Source organism: Raphanus sativus, chromosome 1 (assembly GCF_000801105.2).
Source record: "Raphanus sativus cultivar WK10039 chromosome 1, ASM80110v3, whole genome shotgun sequence".
NCBI classification, from domain to species: Eukaryota; Viridiplantae; Streptophyta; class Magnoliopsida; order Brassicales; family Brassicaceae; genus Raphanus; species Raphanus sativus.
Genome location: NC_079511.1, coordinates 10,574,957 through 10,602,045, shown reverse-complemented (window position 1 = coordinate 10,602,045; position 27,089 = coordinate 10,574,957). Strand labels below are relative to the sequence as shown.

The following is a 27,089-nucleotide window of genomic DNA, read 5'->3' as shown; positions in this document are numbered from 1 at the left end:
CTAGATCTCCTTACAACCATCATGATCATTTCAGCATATTCGAACTGAAGAAAAAAAACGATGGGGCTGCTTTATTATTTGGTGAGAACAGACTAAGAGGTTGTCTGATCATCACATCTCTCTACGTCCTCTTGCCAACCTCTATTTTCATTTTTTTTTCTTGTGTGTTCTTCGGTTTCTTCTCTAAGTGGACCAACAGCTTAGTTATTGTCCCTCTCTTACACCAACACCAAGGCTTCCTTGACCAAATACCGGTGCCCATCTATGCAATAGCGGTTCTGATTCAGGGTTCTCTCTTCATGTATCTGGCTCAAAATTCACACCAAGTGAATAGCAGGATGGAGCATGAGTTTGGTGTTTCGTTCTTGGAAGAAGGAGAAGACGGCGAAGGCATCTAGGGAACCTCTGGGTGATGTTGCGTTAAAAATGCCATGTTTATACTCCAAACATGGCAGGCTTTGATTTTGTGTTGGGAATGTGCTTGTGTTGTATTTTATCATGCTGGTAAAAACAAGGTTTTTGAGGAAGAGGAGCTAAACCTACTTGAGAGTATTTTGCAGAAAAGCGTACTGCCTTTTATATAAATGGAAAAGTGGCAGTACGCTTTTTAAAGTTTCCAGCTTCAAAGCTAAAGCAAATAAACTTGGTAGATACGACTTGCTTAAATGTAGTAATATGTAAAGAGCTATTGTGCTAAAAGAAGACCATTATTTGCTTGCAGTAGTGTCACAGAAACATGCTTGAAACAAACCAGAACATTCTAAAAATTGTGAAAAGGTTTTATTTTGATAAATGCAACAATCCCCCAGATGACTTCTCTCCCTTTTCAATTGGCTTTTGACTCTATTACCTTCTTGGCGAAAGAAGGCAAGCAGAACGCAGCTGAATGAATCTGAAGCACAGATGAAGTGAGAACATAAGCTGATTTGTATTTGAATGTTTAGACCCATGCAATAAGGTATTATTGAGAGCTTTTGTTTTTGTTTACCTCAGCGTTGTAAAACTTTAAGGGTCCCTTTGATTTGCTGGAGCTGTCATCAATCGGGTTCACAGGGTTCTTGAAGTCAACGTCAGGCCCTTCAGTTGAACAGAGCATGAATCCGATCACCCCACTGCAGTACATGAATTGATGATACACATTCAGGTTATAAGTTATATATAATCACCAAAAAAAAGAAAAAGAGAGAATGATATTGGATGTTAAAAAGTGATGAAACATGCCTCGGGTATGTTGGAACACTGGTCCACGCGTAGTTCACAGAGCCCTTGAAGATCTCACGGCAATTGGAAACAATGTCTTCGATGATGTCCATGTGAAGCCACAAGCTTTCAGCCTGAGTGCACACAACTCCACCAGGTCTAAGAGCTCTCGCCACAGATTGGAAGAAGGGTTTCTCAAACAGCTCCTTTGCAGGACCTGACACACAAACACCAGCACACATTGTTCTCAACATAACATAAAAGAGATAGTCTGGTCATTGAATGGGAAGAAATTTCATGGTACCAATTGGATCTGATGAGTCAACAATAACTGCATCATATGATCCTTCAGCAGCATTCTTCAAGAAAGCAACACCTGCATTAACCAAACCCTCCAACCATCAGTTTGAATGACAATATTTCTAGTTAAAAAGCAGCAGTTTGTACCATCGCCAATGACGAGGTTAACGCGAGGATCCTCGAATCCAATTGCTACATTAGGGAAAAACTGCTTAGATACCTGAAGATTCAAAGAAAGTCGAAAGAAATTAAACTAATATACACGCCTCTGAACGTTCATCTACTCTGATAACAAAGCATTCATCGAGACAGAGATGGAGGAAAAGTAACTAGTACTCACATCGACCACCATTTTATCAATCTCACACATATCAATATGCTCAACAGAAGCATGGCGTGCAACCTCCCGCAGGACACCTCCATCTCCTCCTCCAATGACCAAGACCTGTAGAAAAACTAGACGGGCACTGATCAGATACACTTTGGCTAAAAGCAAAAAAAAACAAAAACAGCATTTTAAGCTGGATCCACCTAAACCATAACCTCAACTAGTTTAAATTACCTAAAGAAACTTTAAGTATCCACATTTTTCTCAAGCAATCTCAAATAACAAGCTAGATGATGATAACCATTCAAGCTAGTTAAAAACACTTTTCTTTCTTATTATTATTAATATTACCCGATAAAGTAACTTGAGTCCTCAAACTTTGCCAGAAGAGAACGTGTGACAATGTACCTTTTTCTCTCAAGAGGCCATCAATGTTTGTAAAACAAAAAAGCTAAAAAAAATGTTAATCAATCATCTACCTTTTTCTCTAGTGGACATTCCTATCACCACTCTGTAACTGTAATCATTCATGTCTAGTTTCTTTTCATATCTGATTAAATTCTGGTTTTACTCTATTTCTCCACAAGTAATGATTTAATCACTCTACTTTACCGGAGAAGAAGAAAAAAAGTGAGCTTCATAACCTTCCATTACACTCCAAAGCAATAGTCTTTAGCTAAACACTCCAAATAGATGTAATAAAGAAATAGTGTTTAAAGTAATTAACCTTCTTTGGGTTAGGGATAGAGCACAAAGGAAGATGAGTGATCATCTCCTGATAAGCGCACTCGTCTCTCTCCGTGAGTTGGATGACTCCATCCAAAACCAACACTTTTCCATATGTCGCAGACTAAAAGACGACACAAACCAAAGATAAAGTGTTGTTTCATAAAAACAGAGAGTTAGGACAAAGTCATTATTGTCTTTTTTGGTGTTTGTGTTAAAAACCTGGAAAACAATGACATCCTGATAATCTGATTTCCCTTGAAACAAAACCTTCTCAACCTTCAAAGAGTGTGCCTCTCCTGCAATCATCATTAGATATAAAAAAAAAATCTCAGCTTTTAAATCATAAAAGGATCTCCTTTTTGAGATTAGACAAGAAGGAGAATCGACCTGGCCACATGGGACTCATCTCGGAGAACCAGCCAGGAATCACGGAGGAGAAACAAGCAGGCTCCTTTGTCTGATCTCCGTTCTCTGTCTCCATGGAGGCGGCAGCGTTATCCTCCTCTTCTCTCGGACGCTTCAGATCGGTGGCGGAGGCTTCTTTGGCATCCATGGCTGCTGCTGCTGCTGCTCTGCTCGGCGGAGAAGAGGAGGAGAAGGTGAAATGAGAGAGGGGGATTAGGGTTTTATGCAGAGGGGAGTTGTTTTGATGCGTAGTGAAGCGGAAGATATAAGCAGTGGAGATTCGCTGTGTGACGGAAAATATCAATTTCATTTAATTATTTTTATTTTTTATTATAATTCCAAGGAAGGAGAAAATTTGGTTGAAATTATTATGTGATGATAATACGACGGAGGACACACTGCTTTTACGCCTCGAATATATCCCCCTCCCTTCTACTTTTGGCTTTATGTCTGTTTTTATTCGAATCTAAATTACTCACTCGTCTTTCAACACACGTTCATACCACGCGCAACCTCACGTGCAACGCATGCCAGTTTCCAACGTCCACCAAAGCACATATCAGAGAGAGAGAGAGAGAGAGAGAGAGAGATTTGCAATTTCTAAAAATTTAACCAGTACTCTCAACTGTTACACAATACAATACACAGTATCAGATAGGTTTATTTACACAATCAAATTCTAATTGGGTGAATTTACAAGGAATAAACAAGATGAGTTTTTGGATAGGGATATATATAAGTAATCAATTACAAGACTCATCTTACATAGCAAAAGACTTACTCTCTAAGAGAAGATATATGTTGGGCCCAAATATGACCTCCTAGCTAGTGATAGACAATAAGAAATGATAACGGGCCGCGAAAGGCCTATCATGAATTCAATCTTCAAAAACAGCTAAGTCAGATCCGGAGGCTGTGAGCTGGAGATGTTCATCAGAGAGGTCAAGGAAAAGAGGCAGCTCGTTGACAAGTAAACAGGCGCAGGACCCGGTCAAAGAGGTAGCTCGTGGACAAATAAATAGGCGCAGGACCCGGTCAAAGGGGAGCTGTTACAAATCCCTCAAATCACGGAGGGGATCTCGGGAACCAGTTGGCTACGATCAAGCGGGACCTGAGGCTATTTAAAGAGAAAGCAAATCAAGAAAGAAGATCGATTCGACCTTTATTCATTTTCACAATTATTCATATCAACTCTAAAGCATTTTTGCTATCTTTGTAATCATCAAGAGAAACATCTTTTGTAACCATTCTTTTACCACATTATCAATACAAATCGAAGTTCATTCAACAAGTTATTACGGGATTCAGCCCGCGTTATCTTTCCCTAACCTTTCCTAAACTATAAACCTGACCTAAAATCAGGAGGTGAGTTTAATCCCTCACAATTGACGCCGTCTGTGGGGAAGAAACAATGGAATCCCTTACTCCAACTTAAGAATGAATCCAGTCGATCAGACAACAAATTCATCTAACCGATGAACAGTATCCCGATGAACAGTACTCGGATGAACAGTACTGGATGAACAGTATTCCGATGAACAGTATCTCGGTGAACAGTATCTCGGTGAACAGTATCTCGATGAACAATATCCCGATGAACAGTATCCCGATGAACAGTATCCCGATGAACAGTATCCCGATGAACAGTACTCGGATGAACAGTACTGGAAGAACAGTATCTCGATGAACAGTATCTCGATGAACAGTATCTCGATGAACAGTGCTGGAGCAGCCAGCACGAGAACCTCCAATGGGATCGATCCAGGGCTCCCAGCCCTCGTTACCCCTCAGCACCAACCTGCTCCGAACCAGACGGAGGCTCAGCTCTCTGAGATCCGTCGCATGATGATGCAGCTGGTAGAAAAAGCTCAAGAAGGTGAGCGTACAATGCAACAGCTAGCCGCTCGGCAGCAACGATTTGAAGAGGTCACTAGATCTCTAACCGCAACAACCCAACCACCGCAACGTCAGGGCTTGGGAGTGACCTTCCAAGATCAAATAACTGACCCCTCGTTCCCTCGAGGATGTCTCGACTTTTCCCTTGATAACACTGGATCAGGAGAACAGGGACCAGCTTTCCAAACGCCTCATGCTAGGACAGCTCCCGTGTTCAGTCCACCCCTCACCAGTGCTATGGGAAGCAACATAGCATCGACTAGCTATATTCCCGATCAGGTAACTGGTCAGAGCGCTCGCTTACCTCCTCCACCACCTATTCTTAGGTCAGGAGAAGGAGTATCCGACCCGTCCGGGGGCAGAACGTCAGCTCCGGTGTTTCGGGCCAGAAACCTAAACACGAATCCGGGCGAACATCAAAGGACGGATGCTGATCCTACAGCTCGCCCCACTAACCTAACTCGTCAAAATAACTCAATAGCCAGTGAGCAAATCAGCCCACCGAGCAGTTGAAAAAAATGATCGAACACGATTCCATCAGGGACCTGTTCGCCAGGTACATGTTCGTCAGGTACCTAACGATGACCCGACTGTCCTTCCTCTAAAGGGACCTGAGGCTATTCGTAGATATATGGAGCGGACTCACGCAGCTCTCCAAAAGCTGGGTGCTCAAGTCCACAAGGCAACGAGCTCAGCTCCCGAGATCGAAAGCTTGATCGAGGAGACCTGTGGAACACCATTCACTGACAGAATTGCCAACTCTTACATAAGAGACACACGAAAAATTAGGATCCCCGAATACGACCGGACCTCAGACCCAAAGGCTTACCTGAGAGCCTTCCGGCTAGCTATCGTGAAAGCTCACTTTACGAAAGAAGAATGCGAAGCAGGTTACTGCAGGACATTCGCCGAAAATCTAGTCGGAACAGCCCTCGAATGGTTCTCTGTGGTCTCGAACCAAATTCGATAGATAGCTTCGACCAGTTAAGCAACGCTTTCATGAAGCAATACTCGACTCATATCCTAAAGCAAGCATCCGAGGCTGACCTCTGGAAAATCAGACAGCGAGTGGGAGACTCACCACGAGCCTACATCGAAAAATTCAGAGCAGTGGGAACTAAGCTCTCAAACCCCAACGACCAGGTCGCCATCGAGGCTCTCAGAAGAGGTCTCTGGTATAAATCGGAACTTTGGTCGGAGCTAACGCTCAATCCTCCCCCAACTATCGACGATGGTCTTCATAAAGCGTCTAGATACGTCACCTTGGAAGAGGAAACAGCTGCACTGGATAAACTCCACAAGAAACCCCAGAATCACCCGAAAGGTGAAGCCTCAGAAGCAAAAGGACCTCATAAAAAGGGGAACTCTCGAAACAATCAGACCCAGGGAGAACATTCCTATGCAATCGAGGAAGATAAGGAAGAAAAACCTATCGCCGCAGCAAACAAAACCTCCTGGTCAAAAGGATATGATGAGAACAAACACTGCTCTTATCACGATCGGAAAGGACACTCAACTGAGGAATGTTGGGACCTCCAACGACAACTGGCAGCTAAATTTGCAGCCGGAGAAATAAAGGGAGTGGACCTTAAAAAGCCACCACCTTATCAGAAAAGAGGTCCCAGAGACACCTCTCCAAAGCGCGATAGGTCACCTGAGAAGGAGACCGATTCGCCACCTCCAGCTCCCAAGAAAAGAGTCGATATGATTCTTGGAAAATTCCCCCAAGGAAAAAGTTTACAAGTCGAAGCTCTCTTGAGCAAACCGTCCCCTCAATCGAGCCCCGACTCGAGGGTGAACTGTATCCTTAGAGGATCAGATATATGTCAAGACTCCGTCAACTCCATTAAGAATCACGTACGGAAGGCTGTGTCTAACACTGGACCTAAGCCTCCTAACCCCGAGTCCAATGCTAAGATTTCTTTCTGGGAAAGCGAGACCTCAAACCTTGACAGACCTCACGATGACGCGCTGATCGTCACCCTGAACATCGCAGGATATGAAGTCCCTAAACTCATGATAGACACAGGAAGCTCTGTTGACCTTATTTTCTACAACACCCTAAAAGGGATGGAAATAGACGACTACAAAATTATTGGCCAAAAAGCTAATCTCGTAGGCTTTTCCGGAGAAACAGCTACCTCATTGGGAACTATTAAGCTCCCAATTATAGCTGGCGGAATCATAAAAATGATGAATTTCATAGTCATCGACAGACCTTCCCCGTTTCACGCGATCCTAGAAAGACCTTGGATCCATAAGATGAAAGCAGTAGCTTCAACTTATCACCAATGTGTGAAATTCCCGACACCTGAAGGGATATCTACCGTGCATGGTAACCAAAAGATCTCCGGGATCTGTTACCTGGGAGGATTCGAAATTCTCAAAGAATCACCCCAATAGCAATTACAGATCCAGGAGGGTCGTGAGATACAACATAATATTTGAGGTCCCCCTAAGAACCTCACCGAGCAAGTTAGTATCGACGACTCAGATCCTGAAAAGCAAGTGAGTATCGGATCCGAGCTACCTCTCGAGACTAAGAAGGAGCTCATCGACTTTCTAAAAAGCAACGTCGGAACCTTTGCATGGATCACCAGTGACATGAAGGGTATAAACGCTGATGTCACTACTCACAAGCTTAATGTAGACCCCACTTTCAAACCGATCAAACAAAAGCGTCGCAAGCTAGGCCTAGAAAAGGCTCAAGCTGTTAACGACGAGGTTGACCGACTTACGAAAGCTGGGTCCATTCGTGAGGTACATTACCCAGACTGGCTAGCTAAGCCAGTAGTTGTAAAAAAGAAGAACGGGAAATGGAGAATCTGCGTAGATTTCACCGACCTAAATAAAGCTTGTCCCAAAGACAGCTTCCCGTTACCTCACATCGATCGTTTGGTCGAGGCCACTGCTGGCCACCAGCTCCTGTCCTTCATGGATGCATTTTCAGGGTACAATCAAATCATGATGGATCCCGACGATCAAGAGAAAACCGCATTCATAACTGAACGAGGGACCTATTGCTATAAGGTCATGCCATTCGGTTTAAAAAATGCAGGAGCTACCTATCAAAGGCTAGGGAATAAAATGTTTGCTGGCCAGCTCGGGAAAACCATGGAGGTCTATATTGATGATATGCTAGTCAAATCCTCAATTGGAGAAAACCACATTTCCCACCTAAGGGAATGCTTCGATATCCTCAACAAATACGATATGAAGCTCAACCCTGCTAAGTGCACCTTCGGGGTACCTTCAAGCGAGTTTCTCGGCTACCTCGTAACCGAAAGAGGCATCAAAGCCAACCCGAAACAGATAGCTACCTTTCTAGAAATGTCGTCACCTAAGACAACCAGAGAGGTACAGAGATTGATTGGACGAATCGCAGCATTAAATCGATTCATATCCAAGTCCACCGATAAGTGCCTCCCATTCTACAAACTTCTAAAAAGTAATAAGAAATTCTTATGGGACGAAAAGTGCGAGGAAGCCTTCAAACAATTGAAAGCTTACTTCTCCGAACCTCCGATCCTGGCTAAACCAGTATGGGAGAACCGCTATATCTTTACCTCGCCGTATCAACCGCTGCAGTTAGTGGTGTGCCGGTACGAGAAGAGCAAAACGAGCAAAGACCTGTCTATTATACAAGCAAGAGTCTGATAGACGCCGAAACTAGATACCCTACTATGGAAAAACTAGCTCTAGCTGTCGTAACAGCTGCCAGAAAATTGCGACCTTATTTCCAATCGCACTCAATCGTCGTAATGACTTCACAACCATTGCGAACAATTTTGCACAGTCCTAGCCAATCATGACGATTTGCTAAATGGGCAATAGAGCTCAGTGAATACGATATCGAGTATAGACCTCAAGCAGCAGCAAAAGCTCAAGTCCTTGCCGATTTCATAATCGAGCTAGCTTCCGAACAACTAAACTTGGAAACGGAAGCTCCGAAGTGGAGTCTGTACATTGACGAGCCTCGCCAAGACAAGGTTCCGGCATCGGTCTAAGGCTGACCTCCTCAGCTGGAGAAACCATCCAACAATCCTACAGGCTCGGATTCAGCGCTTCTAATAACGAGGCTGAATACGAAGCATTAATTGCAGGATTAAAACTCGCCCTAAGCCTCGGAATTCGAGAGTTGAACGCTTATAGTGAATTACAGCTAGTAGCTAGCCAGTTCCACGGCGAGTATGAAACAAGGGACGAAAGAATGGGGGCATACCTAGAAGTTGTCCGGAACCTCACTAAGCAGTTCGACAGATTTGAACTAACGAGGATCCCACGAGGAGAGAACTCCTCAGCAGACGCGTTGGCTGCTTTAGCGTCAACATCAGACCCCCTCGTAAAACGGATCATACCCGTAAAGGGAATCGAAAAACCAAGTATCGACAAAGCTACCAAAGCTGAGATCGATAGCAAGCCGAAAGAGCAAACGGAAGGTAGCTACCCCCAGACGGTAGCAACCCAAGCTCTTACAACGTACTGGTTCCCAAAAACCAGAATTCGTAGCTTTAAAAAGCATACCTCCGGGGGCAAGATCCAGACCTCGGATTCACCTGTCCACGCAGCCAGGACCAGGAGTCGTTCTGCTTTTGAAAGCGCATCCGAAGAAACGACCCAGACTCCGGAAGAACAACACCAGAACTGGAGATATTCCTCAGAATTCAGACTCCTTCGAGCCTAATTCGACCAATATCTCCGGGGGCAATAAGACATCAGGTCACGACACTCAGGGACCTGAACAAGACACATCAGGTCACAACACTCAGGGACCTGAACAAGACCGGCCCTCATCTCTTCATGACAAAATCATTTGGAGAGAGGATTGGAGAATACCGATCATGCAGTACATCTTGTAGGGTAAGATTCCCCCTCAATAAGTGGGAGGCCCGAAACTCAAAGCATTAAGCGCAAGATACTGCATAATCGAGTCAGCCCTCCATAAACGAAGCATTTCTGGACCTTACCTAAAATGCGTCCATGGCGTCTGATCCCGAAGCTAACGACCAGCTCTTATCAGACAGCCTCGATTTAATCGAGAAACGACGAGACCGAGCTTTGCTTCGGATTCAAAACTATCAGCAGGCAATGGCTCGACATTATAATTCCAAAGTCAGGCCTCGACAATTTGTTGTAGGTGACCTGGTACTTAGGAAGGTTCTCGAAGGAACCAAGGAACCAGATGCTGGGAAGTTAGGAACCAATTGGGAAGATCCTTACCGGATTATCCACGTGGTACGACCTGGCGTCTATAAGCTCCTGAAGGTACGAACCGAGGTACCTGAAATCAGATCGTGGAATGCCACAAATCTGAAGAAATACTATCATTAGATACTTAAATTCCTCGAATTACGTTAGGCTTGACCCCTTGACTGGGTACGTAGACAATTGTGTTATGAGTGTAATCCCAATCTCATTTTAACACTCTTTCTACCATGGCGAAAGGGGGCATATGTTTGAGAACATATAGCCCAAACAGCGATTATATGATTATTGTGATACCATGTATCCTATTATCAATAAAGCAATTATCTTCGATACCTTGACTTTTTAACAAATTCAGGTCTCTACGAACCTGAACCTAAGGTCTTAAAATCCTTTGAACTAACTCAGGTCTCTACGAACCTGAACCTAAGGTCTTAAAAACCTTCAAACAAATTCAGGTCTCCGTGAACCTGAACCTAAGGTCTTAAAACCCTTCAAACAAATTCAGGTCTCCGTGAACCTGAACCTAAGGTCTTAAAACCTTTTAAACAAATTCAGGTCTCCGTGAACCTGAACCTAAGGTCTTAAAACCCTTCGAATAAATTCAGGTCTCCGTCAACCTGAACCTAAGGTCTTAAAATCCTCAGTAATCTCGAAGGTCTTAAAATCCTTCCAACAAACTCAGGTCCCTACAAACCTGGATCTAAGGTCTTAAAATCCTTAACAATCTAAAAGGTCTTAAAATCCTTCAAGCAATATCAGGTCTCGACGAACCTGGACCCAAGGTCTTAAAATCCTTACCAAATCTTCAAGGTCTTAAAATCCTTATCAAATCTCCAAGGTCTTAAAATCCTTATCAAATCTCCAAGGTCTTAAAATCCTTATCAAATCTCCAAGGTCTTAAAATCCTTTCAAATCACAAAGGTCTTAAAATCCTTATCAAACCTCAGAAGGTCTTAAAATCCTAAGCAAACTTCAATGGGTCTTAAAATCCCACAAACGAATTCAGGTTCCCATGAACCTCCTCCTAAGGTCTTCAGAGTAGCTCAGGTTCCTAAAAACCCTGAGCTAATCTCAATATTTCAGGAGCTCCTTCTAAGGATCCTCGTAATTGAATACACTTGAAATCTTCGAGACCTGATAAGTCACTAGACATTGTATATAATAATCACAATACATGTCCTAACCGAAACTTCCACTTGACAAAACTCAATCTCATCCAAGAAACGATCAAACCAAGTCAAATGACTTAATACGAAAAACAAAACCGAAATTTGAATAAAAGGGTTTAAAAGCCTCCTCAGGCTAACGAGGGTTCAGAAGACCCTAAGGTTTAAAAGCCTCCTCAGGCTATAAGTCCGAAACGTAAACAAAGCCCATTGGGCAAAAGTTATGAAAAGCAACATTACAATTCAAAAAGAGCCGTAGCTCTTAGACATCATTATCATGGGAGCTCATCCCGACATCCTTCTTTGGATGGATCTCCCTCATATGCCTCCTTGTCATCGCCCATCTGGGACGCCTCGACTGGAGCTGAATCAGGGCCCACCAAACCTAAGTTAGAACTATACCCTCCGTAAAAGGATAAATTAAACATGTTAATCTCGAAAGTACCTGAACTCTCTGAGAATTGAGGAATGGGAAGCTTGCTGGCCGAGAAGTCGGATACTTGTTCCTTTTCATACGCAATCGCAGCCATCAGATTAAGCAAAAGAAATCTTCAATAAAGATAACTGTTGCTCGAGATCTCAACAAAAAGATTGATGCTCGGCGGCTAGGTCTAGCTTCCGAGATAAGGAATCTTATCTCGAAAGCTGGGGGCAACTGTTGGGCCCAAATATGACCCCCTAGCTAGTGATAGACAATAAGAAATGATAACGGGCCGCGAAAGGCCCATCATGAATTCAATCTTCAAAAACAGCTAAGTCAGATCCGGAGGCTGTGAGCTGGAGATGTTCATCAGAGAGGTCAAGGAAAAGAGGCAGCTCGTTGACAAGTAAACAGGCGCAGGACCCGGTCAAAGAGGTAGCTCGTGGACAAATAAATAAGCGCAGGACCCGGTCAAAGGGGAGCTGTTACAAATCCCTCAAATCACGGAGGGGATCTCGGGAACCAGTTGGCTACGATCAAGCGGGACCTGAGGCTATTTAAAGAGAAAGCAAATCAAGAAAGAAGATCGATTCGACCTTTATTCATTTTCACAATTATTCATATCAACTCTAAAGCATTTTTGCTATCTTTGTAATCATCAAGAAAAACATCTTTTGTAACCATTCTTTTACCACATTATCAATACAAATCGAAGTTCATTCAACAAGTTATTACGGAATTCAGCCCGCGTTATCTTTCCCTAACATTTCCTAAACTATAAACCTGATCTAAAATCAGGAGGTGAGTTTAATCCCTCACAATATAGACCACACAGAAACGTTTTAAGATCTAATTGCAAGACGCCATTGTTCAAAAATAAGGTATAGAGTTCGTACTCAACGCAAAACAAGCCCATATGATACAGTTCACGGAGTATTGTAGAATTTTAGCTAATGATTGATACAAATATTTATATATGAATCGTTTTGTTATGTTGCTGATATTTTCAACAAGGTTCATCGTCTGTTACAGCGTCCAAATTGATAATTGGATGGCAGGGTTTAGTCCATTATACTAGTAGGCCCAATCTAGAACCTAACTTCCTCAAAAAGAAGAATGAACATCATGCAAGAGAGCTCTGAGCTCCCTTCTTATTTTTTTGGGTTGGTTGTTTGCAACTTAGCAAATACATATTTTTTTTCTTGCTAGAGGAAAGATATACGTACAATACTTTTGTAGATAGTTTTTGGACGGAGGCTTAAAGTTATAGAGACACATTACATAAAATATTTAGTTTGGTGACAAGTACCAACCCATTAATAGTTATGTTTCAGTTTCATACGTTTGTCTCTAGTTCAAGTTCAATTGGACGGCCTAATATGATCCTAGTTTTGTTTTTAACAAACAAAATGGTCCTTGTTGGTGCCAAATCTTATACTAAAATGATATAGAGGAAAACAAAACTTGTGGAAAAGTGCATGACATAGTAAGCTCTATATAGAAAAGTTGTTAGAAAGAAAGTTAAAATGATATTTTCTATAAATAAACCAAAAATCGTTCCTGTCAGTGACCCAGTGTTCTGATCTAGACGAATCATGATAAATTTTTCAAAATCATGGTGGCTATGATTGAATGACAGTTTTACCACAAACACAATAATGTTATTCCATCATGTATTTTAATATAGTTTAAATCTAAATCCTCACTTCTTCTAGTTTAGATCAGTTTGTCTTAAGGATGGTTCATGCTCTGGTCTTTATGTTGTTCATTATGGGCTGTTGTTTGCGGAGACTTTTCTTTTGGTTGCGGAGACTTTTCTTTTGGTTCGTCAGATTATGGTAATCGCCGGTGTATGTATTTGGTTTTTGTTGATCTTAATGAAATAGTGTTTAAAAAAAAAAGAGAATTGCTCTGATATTGTATGAAACTATAAAATTTATTATTTTTATTATTTTTTTATATTTATATACCTGTAAAGCAATATGTAGAAATGTTTTTTTAGTCATTTGTTTCTTTGTTTTTTTTGGCTACAAAAACTTAAAAATGATAATTTGAGAGAAATGCTCGGATTAAAATGGATATTATATACGGTTAATGTTGGAAAATATCTCGTTGATCTGACACTTGTTTCCTTCTCTTCAGTAAGATATTAATTACTTAAATAGGTCTTTCCATGTTTGTTAGATAACGAAACATACGCAGCATAACAGATCGTTCACAGCGACACACTGTAGAGAAGAAAGAAGCTTACAGAAGTTGCAATGGCGTCAAGAAGATTATCTTCACTGCTCTCTCGTTCCTTCATGTCCTCCTCGCCTTCTCTTTTCGCTCTCAGAGGTATCTGATGCGTTCCATTTTTTTTCTTTTCGCAATATGTGATCGCTTCTTAGAATCCGATCGGGCTCTGTTCATATGTGACAATGTCCCTAACGACGATCCACACTCGAAATCGTTCTGTTTCGTGTCTCGTTGATGTTTATCATTTATCCCACAAATGAATCTCGATTGATCCCTCGTTTTTTGTTTCATCCAGGCAAGGAACCTCTCATGATGAACAGAGGAGCTCACAGATACAGCAACCACGCTGAAGACACGATCACTCCGCCGGTGAAAGTGGAGCACACACAGCTCTTAATCAACGGAAAGTTCGTTGATGCCGCCTCAGGTCAGAGACTTTTTTTTCCTCAAAACTGTTCACTATTTGTATATACAGAGTGATCTGATTGTTACATTTACATTGAATGATCGTTTTTGCAGGAAAGACGTTCCCCACTTTGGATCCAAGAAGTGGAGAAGTCATCGCTCAGGTTGCTGAAGGTGATGTGGAAGACGTGAACCGTGCGGTTTCAGCTGCACGCAAGGCCTTTGATGAGGGTCCATGGCCTAGAATGACTGCTTATGTAAATACACAAAAAAAATAGTTTCCTTTTTTGGTGTTTTTAAGATATCACAAAACATCTGGTTTGTTTGATCTATTTCTTTCAGGAGAGATCAAAGATACTACTTCGTTTCGCTGACTTGGTCGACAAACACAACGACGAGATCGCTGCTCTTGAGACTTGGGACAATGGGAAGCCTTTTGAACAGTCTGCCAAGGTTGAAGTTCCTATGCTTGCTAGGGTGTTTCGTTACTATGCTGGTGAGTGAAAACCAATTGACAAAATAATCACTAATGTATATAGGTTAGGTATCTGATGAGTTGTTTTGGGTGGGTGGGGTGAGTTTCTTAGGTTGGGCAGACAAGATCCATGGTATGACGGTTCCAGGAGATGGCTCACACCATGTTCAGACACTCCATGAGCCTATTGGAGTCGCTGGACAGATCATCCCATGGAACTTCCCTCTTCTCATGCTTTCTTGGAAGCTTGGACCAGCTTTGGCTTGTGGTAACACTGTTGTTCTCAAGACGGCTGAGCAAACTCCTCTCTCTGCTCTTCTTGTTGGAAGATTACTTTACGAGGTAACCCATGTACTCCTTGTTTTTTTACTTTCGTGTGTCCACTTGACGAAGTAGTAGAGCTTTTTGCTTGTTACCAAGTTATATAGGCTTTCATTGAATTTATTTTACAAATTGCACCTCCCTGATTTAACATATGTTATGTTTTGCTCAAGTATCTGATATTTGTGACAGGCTGGACTTCCCGAGGGAGTTGTCAATATAGTTTCTGGATTTGGTCCTACAGCTGGTTCAGCCATAGCTAGTCACATGGACATTGACAAGGTTTAGAAAACTTCTTCTTAAACATATTTTGTGGCAGAGAAGCTACAAAATATGAGTTGAAAAAACATTAGATAGTTTAAAAAAGATTCTGCTTTCTGTACAATTTGAGATAAAATCCTCTGTAATTCTCTACAGGTTGCTTTCACCGGTTCTACTGGTGTTGGAAAAATTATTCTTGAGTTGGCTTCAAAAAGCAACCTTAAGGCAGTGACTCTTGAGCTTGGAGGCAAGTCACCATTCATTGTATGTGAGGATGCTGATGTGGATCAGGCAGTTGAGCTTGCTCATTTCGCTTTGTTCTTTAACCAGGTTACCTTTATTCATAAAATAATCTCTACTTGTTTTTGTGTGTGGACAACTATGAATCTACAATCTTAAGAATGAATGCCTTCATGATAACCTCTTTTGGTTAACTCGCAGGGACAATGCTGCTGTGCTGGCTCCCGAACATTTGTGCATGAACGAGTGTATGATGAGTTTGTAGAGAAAGCTAAAGCTCGCGCAATCAAACGCGCTGTTGGCGATCCCTTCAAGTCTGGCATTGAGCAGGGTCCCCAGGTACAAGAATCCTTACATGATGAAACCGTTACTATATTCTCAGTGAAAGACAAAACAGCATAACAAATGGGAACAAACAGGTGGACTCAGAGCAGTTCAAGAAAATCTTGAAGTTCATTAAACATGGAGTTGAGAATGGAGCCACCTTACAAGCTGGAGGTGACCGGTTTGGTTCCAAGGGCTACTACATTCAACCCACTGTCTTCTCAGACGTCAAAGTAATATTACCTTCTTAAGCAGCTCAATTACCTTCACCATTTTTTTTACAAATAAGTATGTCCTCCTCGTATTGAACTTGACAGGACGACATGCTCATAGCAACGGACGAGATCTTCGGACCTGTTCAAACCATCCTGAAATTCAAGTACAGATCTAACGCTTACCAAACATGTCATCTTTGTCGTCTTAACCTCCTTACTAATGGGTATTGATGTTTTGTGATAGGAATCTGGATGAGGTGATTGCAAGGGCTAACAACTCTAGGTACGGTTTAGCTGCAGGAGTGTTCACTCAGAATCTGGACACAGCGAATCGGCTGATGAGAGCGCTCAGGGTAGGTAGCGTTTGGATTAACTGTTTTGATGTGTTTGATGCCACAATTCCATTTGGAGGGTACAAGATGAGCGGCATTGGAAGAGAGAAAGGTATCTACAGTCTCAACAATTACTTGCAAGTCAAGGCTGTTGTTACTGCCATCAAGAACCCCGCTTGGCTCTAAACCAAACCAAACCAAACTAGGTATCTCTCCTTAATAAATTGGACTTATGCTAATTTACTCGAAGTTGGTTAATAAAGGATTAACACTTATGATGATGGAAAATTTATCTTCAGCTCTTTTACACATGGCTACATAAAAATGTGTGATTGTAAAACATTTCTTGATATATTTATCTTTTTTTTTATTCTTGTGACTGATATAACCATCTCATTTATTTGTGACATTTGAGAATAAACCACTTTTTATAAACTTGACTAAACTACAATAGAATCCATGAATGAGTTTCTATATAAGCAGTGGAAACAATATTAAAAAAAAAAAAGTCTCAGTGACTGCACTTGTATGATTCAAGGATTCTTCATTTTGATTCTGAGCTTCCTAGTGATTTGTGATGCTTTTGGATGTACCGGTCGTCTTGTGTTATCAGCAGACTGTTCAGCTTCCACCCAGTTTAAAACTTGGAGAATCAGAGACTGTGGAACCTTCTTAACATCTGCATCACCTGTTCCTTTACACTTCTTCATCCCTTTCTCTAGAGCCTTCTCTATGAACTCCATGAACCAGTTTGCAGCTTCGTTCTCTATCTCTTTAGCCAACCTAACTGTGTTTCCTAACCCGGAAGGAGGAGGAGCTGCTGCTGATGGGTTCTTGTTCTCATCGTTTGATCTCAATCTCTTATGGTTTTGCTGCTGCTTCATGGCAGTGGTTCTTTTCTTTGATGCAGTCTTCTCCTGATCAACAGAGTTGTGCTGGATTTCATTGAGTACGGAAGACGACATATCCTCAGATTTGTTCTCAATGGACGCTATCTCGGTCACGGTTTCAGATATCTGCCTGTGAAACTCCAAGAACTTCTCAAAGCACGCAGCTGGACAATCAGGTTTTGCTGATTTGCTCAGATTAGCTAGTGTCCTGTATTTCCCCAAGAAAAAGATTAACAAGAACTCTTATCACATTTTCAAACTCAGAACGCCATCAAATCATATAAGGAAAAACAACAAAAAGAGAGATTCAGTTGTGTACTTGAGATGACGGACAACTGTTTCGGTGACTGTAGCTTCTCTCAATGCCTGAAGAGCTATCTTCTGAGCCGTCTCTCGCTGCTGCATAGCTTCCTGTGCACATAGTATCACCAAAACATTCTTAAAAAAGAGTTAACCTTTGAATCAAGATTTGTGCAAAACGGAAAACTGAATCACCTTGCTTAGTGTGCTGAGTCTTCCTGTTAGACTCGAACTCTTCTCTGGTTTGTCCATCTTACTATACTTTGGAGAAGCCAATTTCAAAGTAGACTTTGGAGCATCTCTTTCATCTTCCAGCAAAGCAGCCGCTGCGGTTACTCGTCTAGTGCGGCGTACACTCGGAGGCGGTGAGTTGCTTTTCTTTGCCTGCAAAAGAAAAAACTCCACTGTTTAAACTCTCTCTTTATGTATATAAGCCAAGAAGAAGAACAAAATGTACCACCACCTACAGAGGATTTAAAAGGACTAAAAAGAGCAGAAGAAACAGAGCTCTTCATTGTCTCTCTATCACAAACACTTCTACTTCTTAAAAACTTTGAACTCATCAGTGGAACAGCACAGCTCTTCCTCATCACCGAACAAGAACTCTCTCCTTTCCCCAAAACCCCTCCTCCATAAGAACACCTAACACCACCACCTGGTGACCTCCCTCTCGTCATCATCACCACCCTCTGCTTCGCGGGAGTGCACTGATCAAAATCCAAAGGCGCAGGCTTTAACAACACAAAAGGAGACGAAACGTCACCGTTCAGACCCCAAGTTCCCCTCCTCGAACCAGTCTCGTCCTCAGCCTTTCCTCTCGCGCAGCTCATCAACGGCTCGGGAGTTGTTCCGAGCAGAGGATGCCTCCCAGGGATGAGCCTAGCCCCTCGAACGATCGGAACAGGTGTCCCTGGATCGAGCCGATCCACGTAGATGAACTGGCCGAGCTGCATCTTGTTGCTCAGCACGACGTCGTCTTGGTCGGAAGGGAGGGTGACGTAGATTGAGTGAGAAGAGTCGGTTACTTTTATGAAGAAGCCTTGTTTGGGTATGAGATTCTTCTCGTCGAGATCGATGGGGACGATGTCCGTGACTTGTAGCAGAGAGCTTCTGTGCTCTCGGGTCGGTTTGACTCCGGTTTTCATGCCGTCGATTAGCTTCTGAAGGATCCCGGGTGCTAAAGCCGCCATTGTTTTTGAGGTTGAGATGATGAGAAATTCAAGAAATGGGTTTGGTTTCTTTTTTTTTACTTAGCCGAGGAGAGCCAACGAACGGTAAGTGTACTTTGAAGGAGGAAGCAAGTTTTTGAATAGTAATAAAAGAAAAGATTTTTTTTTTTCTGTTAGAACGTTGCGAGCAACGGTCGAATTGGTGTGATGGGTCGAATTGTATTCGTTACTATTACAGAATTCATTATTTTATTTTATTTGAATTGTAGTTGTATAGTTAATTATCGGCAGGATCTTCTTGGTTTTATTTATATGCTTTTTCTCTGATCCGTTTATTAATAATAACAATATAGTAATTACCTATTGACTTGTGTTTTTGAGTTGACTCTGTTTTTTCTCCAACAGATTGGACAAATTGATATATATATATATCCCTTTTTGTTAGATTTGAATGGAACAAGTCACCATTATTAGCTTTTTGAAGGTTTTAGTAACTAGAGTACCTTATCGAAGAACAATTCGTAAAAAGTATTTGATGAGTTTTGGTGGATTGGTTAACTATGTGTCGATCAGGTTATGAAAAATAAAGATTGGTTGGCTAACCTTTTTAGGTAGTTTACAGGAAAGTTAGTGGCTAGTAGTTCAAACATTGACCAACCCCTGAACAAAAGTTGGGACTTTTTTTCAAGTGCTGCAACTAATATTAGGTTTAGAAATATCCATATCATTTCATTTGGCATTCATATATTCGGTTTAGTCCGATTTGTTTTTCGTATATAAATTTTGGATCCATATAAACCAAGTAAATTTCAGTTTGCATATTTAGTACTATCAATTGGCTTCAAATAGTATAATATGCTTGACTACTGCTTGAGAATCTATTGCCTCGACTTCTGTTAGGTTTTGAGGTGTACCAAACGTCTGCTCCTACGTTGACCAAGATCATAAGTTTTTCTCTTTTCTTGTGTTCTGTGGTCTCTGGCTCTTTGTTGAAAACATTATTTCCCTGTATAGAGTAATAATAACATTGCACCAAAGCCGTAACAATTATGTCGACATTGCAAAACAAAGGCTGTAACAAAGTCATAATTAACAAATCAAAAGCAACTTAACCCAAAAAACTATGCATTCATTTTTATAGAGGCATCTAACTCTTCCATAGCCTTGTGCAAGATAGAGATATCAGGTTAACTCTTTCTTGACGCCAACAGTTACGATTTACTTCCTTTATTATTACTGATCATCAGTATCTCTAGAGGGAAAACAAATTGGTATTTCGAGTATTTTTTTTGTCACTCATTCGACAGCATTAACTAGCTCATACTCGACAAGTGACATGTTGGTGTCTTCTTTCTTTTTTTTTTTTTTTTTTTTTTTTTTTTGTAACTGTGGTGTCTTCTTTCACTTTGAAGCTCGCAGGCTCTGTGACTTCAACGCGACCCCACTTGTCCACAGCTAGCCTCATTGATCCTTTATACATGTCGATTTTTGCATTGCGTAGAGTTACAGTGGTTCCTTCTTTCATTAAGTCCACTACACACAACAAAAACAAGTTTACAGAACCAAATATCAAAGATAACATGTAACATTTCATTTATTCACTAGCACATACGTTCCTACCATTAATACCAACATACCATTATGATAGTCAAACACAAATGTCAGTCTCTTAGATAAGTTACCTTGGTCATTTCTTGCGGTGAAGACCACAACTCCGGTCTCGTCTCCGACAATGCATTCAGAAATGCGCATCTGGCGAGCCTGAGGACCATCTGCACCTTTTTGTAACACCATCTTGGTGCTAACGATCTTAACGGTCACATTGTGTCCACTAGTCCCAGGACGCAGTTGATCAACCTTAGTGAAAGCTGGCTTTCTCAACCCGGGTTTCGTGTCTGCCATTTTTCAATAAGAAGAGCCCTGTAATGAATAAACGCATAAGTTCTTACCAATTCAAATGATCCAGGTTAGATAATAAATTGAGCAACAAGAAACAAGAGTTGTGAAAAAAAAAACAGAGCAATGAAGGAAAATGAGATCACTTCAGAATATAGCAATAACTAGGAGCAAATCAATGCATGTTCCTTGCACTCACCTTTGGATTATTCGAAGGTTGACACGACAGGATAGAGATAGATCTGATTCACGTCACATTCAATGAAAAATGAATTCAAAAAAAAAAAAAAAAAAAAAAAAAAAAAAAAATGAAAAATGAATTCAGGGCGTGTGAGGAAACGGACGGTCGGTTTTTAAGCTTGGCCATTGATCAAATGTCAGTCATCCACGTGTACACATCGTGCTTCGTTGTGCGCGGTTGTATAGTCGATCATCATCGTGCCTAGGTGAACGGGATTCGATAGCCTATCAAGCCCAACTAGTATTTACAGCCCAATTTATATATAGATGAAACAAAAACAACATGTTTTTTTGTTTAAATTTTTGAAAACAGCAACGTTTTCGTAATGAGTTGAACGGACTACCCGCCGTTTGAATTCGTTATGGTTCTCGAATCTCCGGATACAGAAACGCCACAATTTTTCTAAATTAAAAACGACAACCACAGAAAAAGACTGACCAATCAGAGAAGGCCACGAGACGTGGGAGTGATTCAGTTCAAATAAAAAAAGCAGAGGACGCGAAAGAGATAAGCCGTTTCGTGAGGGAAGAAGAAACTTAGCGGTAGACTGAAAAATGAACACTGCTCTTGCAACAACCACCGCCACAACTCCCGCGCTCCGCCGCCGCGAGACTCTGCCTCTTCCTCGTCATTGTTGTATAGCAAAATCGTCAGTTTTCCGATTAAACAGAGTAGGAATCCGATCCGGCGTGCAAAAGGTCGGGAAGACATCGCTGAGGATATCCGCGAGCTCTCAGAGCGCTTCGGCGGCAGTCAACGTCGCGGCGGATGCTTCGATTCCGAGCGAGATGAAGGCGTGGGTGTACAGTGAGTACGGCGGAGTGGATGTTCTGAAGCTAGAGAGCAACATTGCTGTTCCGGTGGTTAACGATGATCAGGTGCTGATCAAAGTCGTTGCGGTGGGTCTTAATCCCGTCGACGCCAAAAGACGGCAAGGGAAGTTCAAAGCCACCGATTCTCCTCTCCCGGTAAATTTCATCTCTCTGATAAAAACTGTAAATTAATTTAATTTGGATTGATCAAAAAAAAAAAAAAAATTAATTTGGATCTCGCGGGCTTTTTGACGCTTGCTTCATGGGCTTTAGCCCAGGGCCGGCCCAATTTCAGATTCTTTTGAATATATTCTTTCTTGGAGCAGACGGTTCCAGGATACGACGTAGCAGGAGTAGTGGTGAAGGTGGGAAGCGCGGTGAAGGAATTCAAAGAAGGAGACGAAGTATACGCGAACGTGAGCGAGAAAGCATTAGAAGGACCGAAGCAATCCGGTTCTCTGGCGGAGTACACTGCCGTGGAAGAGAAGCTATTAGCCTTAAAGCCTAAAAACATCGATTTCGGTCAAGCAGCAGGGCTTCCACTGGCTATAGAAACCGCCGACGAAGGTCTCGTTAGGACGGAGTTCTCCGCCGGAAAATCAATTCTCGTCCTCAACGGCGCCGGAGGAGTAGGAAGCCTTGCGATTCAGGTAATTAAAAACGATTCTCGTTTCTCATTGTTGGTTTCTTGATTTGGTTCCTCATGTTTCCATAAATGAATATAGCTTGCGAAGCACGTCTATGGAGCTTCGAAGGTTGCTGCAACAGCGAGCACTGGGAAGCTAGATCTAGTGAGAAGTTTAGGTGCTGATTTAGCTATTGATTACACTAAGGAGAACATTGAAGACTTGACTGAGAAATTCGATGTCGTCTTTGACGCCATTGGTAAGTAACACATGAAATCTAGTTTCTTGTGGAACTAATTAAAAAAAAAAACTGTTTTTTTTTTGGTCCAAAAGGGATGTGTGATAAGGCGGTGAAAGTGATTAAGGAAGGAGGGAAGGTTGTGGCATTGACCGGAGCTGTCACGCCTCCTGGTTTCAGATTCGTTGTGACATCTAACGGAGATGTTTTGAAGAAACTGAATCCATACATTGAGAGTGGGAAGGTGAAGCCTGTGGTTGACCCCAAAGGACCTTTCCCATTTTCGCGCGTGGCTGATGCTTTCTCATACCTAGAAACAAACCATGCCACAGGAAAGGTCGTTGTATATCCTATCCCTTGAGTTGCTTTAAGTGTAGCCTTATTTGTATGTAAAGCTAATTATGCAAGTATCAAAAGTCCTTGTAGAGTGTTTTGAGTTGTGAACTCATATAAATATGGAAGTTAAAAATTACTATTTGTAGCTTATTCATTACAGAACATATGAGACTAGAGAAGAGACTGAAGTAGTAAACATAGAGAAAACATGAGTAGGAATGTTTTAAGAAAAGGAAAAAGCAGGGGTGGTCTTTAGGTCGAGTTCCCAGAGATCAAACGTTCCTTTCACGAAATCGTAGTGAGCTCCTCTTATGGCCAGCTTGTTCTTCATAACTCGTTCTTTCACAAATGGGTAAGACAATAGATTCCCTAAGGACACATTCACGGCTTCCTGGAAAGTACCCATGGACAATCTCAGTTTCTACCTTCAAAATTAAGACACAGAAACAGATTGTGTGTCTTTTTTCTTATTATGTACCTTCTCACAGTAGCTGTACTGATCGTTGAAGCTCAGATGTTTGAAATCCTGCTTGATCATCTCCTTTGCCGGTGTACCGATCTGGACCCAGTTATCTATGAAGAGGCTGCCATTTCAAATTTTTTTTAGTAAAGTTAGTGAACCAATAGGCAATAAACTGTCTCATGCTTGATCATGCAATATAGGAGGATACTGAATATATTAGCGTTTTGAGATTAATTACTTCTTAGCAGGAGCAGCATCATCTTCAATGGACATGAGTCCCTTTATTCCACCACAACGGCTGTGACCAATCACCAGAATGTTCTCCACCTGATAACGACACATCACATTATCTCAGGGTTAAAAACTTGGTCCAATTAGCTTTTTTAATAAGTATCTTATACTGACCATGTACTGTCAAAGAAGCAATACAAGAGAAATATCTCTAAGTAAAGATTAATTAATTAGTTACGTACGTTGTTACAAAAAACAAATTAGTTACGTACGTTGAGGGCTGTAACTGGAAATTCAAGGGCAGCGCCAACACCAGAATGTTGCGTCTGCAAGTTTCCACAGACAAAAGTTAATTTTGTTAGTTTAATTATTTAGTCACTAACAACAACTTGTGATGTTTTTGTAATTAGAGGGACATGGAAAAATAGTTTTCTTTATTTATTTAGGACGAACCTTGTCAAAAGGTGGCACCATGTTTGCAATGTTTCTAACGACAATGGCTTCCCCAGGTTTGAAATTCAAGATCTGAGTAGGGCTAACTCGAGAATCCGAACAAGCAAACACCAGAAAAAAGAAAATAGACACGGTGATGAATTGATATAGGAAACATACAAAATGTTTTGCATGTAGGAAACAAAAACGTCCAAACTATAATATTTTGTTTTTTCTTTTGAAGAAAAAAGAAAATAGACACGGTGATGAATTGATCATTTTTCTCATGTATACATGTACCGTATCGATCATTCGATTGGTCTTGATTTTGATTTCAATCACTTTTACCTTTTCTTCAATGGAAACTAGATAAATCTCGATCTACGTAGGGATATGGATAGTAAATATCATGGTAGAGGACAAACTAAAATCGAGAACTACATCGAGTGGTTAAGATGAATGTCAAAACTACGAAGATGCTATTATAGAATAGTCAAGTAAGATATATCTTAATACTATCGATTTGTATATCTTAATCGAGGACTTGTTCTTGCTTTGCTCTGTGGTTTCCTGCTATAGTCTGCATATGCTATTTATCCTTCGCGTTATTGTTGTAGTCTGTGGCTGTTCCCTTTGGTTTATATTATTTTGCTTGTAATGTTTTTTCAAATTTATTTAGTAGGTGCTTTGTTTATTTTTCATTTTCTGTTTTCTGCTACCAGTTTCTTCGTTCTTCTGTAAAAATTGAAATCCTTGGTATAATTGTTTAAAATCTTACCAAAATATTATTGATTTAGAAATATTTTGTTTAAGAATGCCAGTAATTTTAAGTCAAAGTTTTCATTGCTTTGTGTTTAGTATTTTTTTTTGTTCAATAAGGTCCAGCCACTATGAGATAAGTCTCCTGCATAAATAATGCTTTCCTTAGCTTTGAAAGTTTGAAAAGTTCAATGGTGTAGACTGTGTAGTGTTTTCCAAAGACTTTAAGATACCCAAGTCAAAATGAAATGAAAAACATCATGAGATAGAATTGGAGAAAGCACGAAACCCTTAAAAAGCCTCTGCTCGATCGAACAATAAGATCTAATTCACGGCAAAATTTGGTTTTATTCCAGCAATTTTCACTCAGACTCGAAGAACCAACATTCTTTTCTGTCGTTCTACTTAGCATTTTTTCCATTAGGGCTGGGTGTTTTATCCCTTAAATTTCATTTGATTCGTTGTTATTCGATTCGAAATTCAGGATATCCATAAGCTTTTAAAGCAAAGAAAATACTAAACTTTAATATCCATTAAAATCGAGAAAATCACAAATATTAAAATTTTGGGAAGCGAATATCCGATCCGATCCGTCAATGTATAAATACATATATTATTATATTTAAAGTTTTAAATGTATAAAACTATATAGTTATTATTCTACATATGATTTGACATATTACATTCATATTATTACTTATATAAAGTATTACATAAAAGGAAGATAAAACATTTATGACAATTATAATTTTTTTCTTAAGTTTTGTATTATTATAACTGTTAAATAAGTTTAAAAACTTACAAAATATGTAGATTTACTATTTCTTTTAATTTTTATCTTTTATATCATGCAAAAAAACATCATACAAAACAAATTTGTATCAAATTTTTAAGATTGTTTGTAGAAATCAAAACAGATAAGATATCCGTAAATATCCGCAAACATTTATTTATTTTTTGGATATCCGTTTTTCCGAATATTCGTATTTTTGCAAAGCAAAATAAAAAAAAAATTAGATATCCGTAACATTCAAACCAAATCACAAATACTTTTAAAAACCCGAATATTCGATCCGCGCCCAGACCTATTTTCCATCTCTTTCTTTTGGAAACAACCGAATCTCATTGCTCTGATTTTGTGAAAGATCACACCGTAGTACTATAGTCATTATCCAAATACCATCTTTAATTGCAGGAGTAACCATACAAAGATAAGAAGGAAAACAAATTAATCTGAGAGAAGAGAGAAAACGATATTTTAAGAATTTTTTGTAAGTAGTGCCAAATTCTTAATAATATCTCTTTCTAATCTTAATTTTTATATTCCATGTTACAATTTCCACGTTAAAAACAAGTAATAAGATTAACAATTCTCATGGCAGAATAGTTTGAAAAAATATGCCATGGCAGAAAAGTAGGTATCGGTGAATTCAATAAGAATTATTAATCAACGGTAGATGCTTAAGACCATCTTTATCGGTGGGACGTCCTTAAAACTTTTTTATTATTAGGCTATAGTTAGGGACAATATTAAGAAACTTTAAGCAAAGTGATGATTATTGGTGGGATTCCAACACAACTCAGCTTCATCGGCGCAACATAACACCGTCGCTTCCGGCATCTCGCAGACGTTACACTGCATCTTTATCCAAAAGAAAAAAAAACATGAGTTTTACTCTTTCTCTGATCAGCTCATCTTCTGCCACAGTTGCAACTCTCTGAAACCATGCAACTCTCCGTCGATTTCACGGCGAAGCCATGCGCTTTTCCAATGAAACCACCGGAGTTGATAAACAAGCTTCTGGGAATCGATGGTTTAAAAAGATTCTAGAGTTTACGGCAATTGAAGGAGATGATAAGAGATGCAATATCATCTTCTTCCCTTCACTGGATATTGAAATACTACGGAGGAAAGAAAGAGAGAGATGGAAGTAAAAGAGGAGATGAGACTGTGACACGTGGTTACAAGGAATGTTTGTTTTGTACCTTAATTAAAGGTCGTGACTTGTGTTTATTGCTATTTTTCTTTTTTCTTTAATTCTTAATTATATTAAGGACTCTGTTAAGGGTTGCCGATAATCATGGTCTGACGTAAAAGAAGAAAGTAATTAAACACAAATAGACAAAAGTAAAACTAACAATTTGTTTTTATTCAGGCCAACGGATATGACTGGATGAGTCAACTAACGTTGGCTGGTCTCACGTGGCAAAATGAAATAAACTACAATTATT

At 40.5% G+C, this 27,089-nt stretch overlaps 6 protein-coding genes across 6 annotated transcripts; 2 read left to right on the top strand and 4 right to left on the bottom strand.

The window, feature by feature from the left end:
- Window positions 1–688: 688 nt before the first annotated feature.
- LOC108809148 (spermidine synthase 1) lies at window positions 689–3,222 on the bottom strand. The gene is made up of 9 exons (XM_018581286.2): window positions 2,945–3,222; window positions 2,777–2,853; window positions 2,556–2,678; window positions 1,841–1,945; window positions 1,648–1,720; window positions 1,505–1,576; window positions 1,222–1,417; window positions 989–1,112; window positions 689–892 (listed from the first exon to the last, which is right to left on the bottom strand). The coding sequence occupies exons 1-9, from the start codon at window positions 3,108–3,110 to the stop codon at window positions 827–829; spliced, it is 1,002 nt and encodes a 333-aa protein (XP_018436788.1). The 5' UTR covers window positions 3,111–3,222; the 3' UTR covers window positions 689–826.
- A 10,552-nt stretch (window positions 3,223–13,774) lies between these two features.
- On the top strand, window positions 13,775–16,834 carry LOC108837228 (aldehyde dehydrogenase family 2 member B7, mitochondrial). The gene is made up of 11 exons (XM_018610291.2): window positions 13,775–13,990; window positions 14,187–14,318; window positions 14,411–14,553; window positions 14,639–14,792; window positions 14,884–15,113; window positions 15,285–15,374; window positions 15,510–15,683; window positions 15,795–15,932; window positions 16,013–16,150; window positions 16,235–16,296; window positions 16,377–16,834. The coding sequence occupies exons 1-11, from the start codon at window positions 13,915–13,917 to the stop codon at window positions 16,648–16,650; spliced, it is 1,611 nt and encodes a 536-aa protein (XP_018465793.2). The 5' UTR covers window positions 13,775–13,914; the 3' UTR covers window positions 16,651–16,834.
- A 26-nt stretch (window positions 16,835–16,860) lies between these two features.
- On the bottom strand, window positions 16,861–18,950 carry LOC108845057 (uncharacterized). Its single transcript, XM_018618328.2, has 4 exons — window positions 18,122–18,950; window positions 17,850–18,038; window positions 17,674–17,765; window positions 16,861–17,562 (listed from the first exon to the last, which is right to left on the bottom strand). Exons 1-4 carry the CDS (start codon window positions 18,842–18,844, stop codon window positions 16,998–17,000), a joined length of 1,569 nt encoding a protein of 522 aa, XP_018473830.2. The 5' UTR covers window positions 18,845–18,950; the 3' UTR covers window positions 16,861–16,997.
- Window positions 18,951–19,860: 910 nt separating this feature from the next.
- Window positions 19,861–20,820, bottom strand: LOC108857655 (uncharacterized protein At4g28440). Its single transcript, XM_057010397.1, has 3 exons — window positions 20,506–20,820; window positions 20,211–20,356; window positions 19,861–20,176 (listed from the first exon to the last, which is right to left on the bottom strand). The coding sequence occupies exons 1-3, from the start codon at window positions 20,723–20,725 to the stop codon at window positions 20,120–20,122; spliced, it is 423 nt and encodes a 140-aa protein (XP_056866377.1). The 5' UTR covers window positions 20,726–20,820; the 3' UTR covers window positions 19,861–20,119.
- A 550-nt stretch (window positions 20,821–21,370) lies between these two features.
- LOC108839611 (NADPH-dependent alkenal/one oxidoreductase, chloroplastic) lies at window positions 21,371–23,113 on the top strand. Its single transcript, XM_018612368.2, has 4 exons — window positions 21,371–21,928; window positions 22,099–22,422; window positions 22,498–22,657; window positions 22,732–23,113. Exons 1-4 carry the CDS (start codon window positions 21,515–21,517, stop codon window positions 22,995–22,997), a joined length of 1,164 nt encoding a protein of 387 aa, XP_018467870.2. The 5' UTR covers window positions 21,371–21,514; the 3' UTR covers window positions 22,998–23,113.
- A 44-nt stretch (window positions 23,114–23,157) lies between these two features.
- Window positions 23,158–24,155, bottom strand: LOC108839619 (beta carbonic anhydrase 3-like). The gene is made up of 5 exons (XM_018612373.2): window positions 24,120–24,155; window positions 23,939–23,992; window positions 23,674–23,762; window positions 23,451–23,556; window positions 23,158–23,363 (listed from the first exon to the last, which is right to left on the bottom strand). Exons 1-5 carry the CDS (start codon window positions 24,138–24,140, stop codon window positions 23,196–23,198), a joined length of 438 nt encoding a protein of 145 aa, XP_018467875.2. The 5' UTR covers window positions 24,141–24,155; the 3' UTR covers window positions 23,158–23,195.
- Window positions 24,156–27,089: the final 2,934 nt, after the last annotated feature.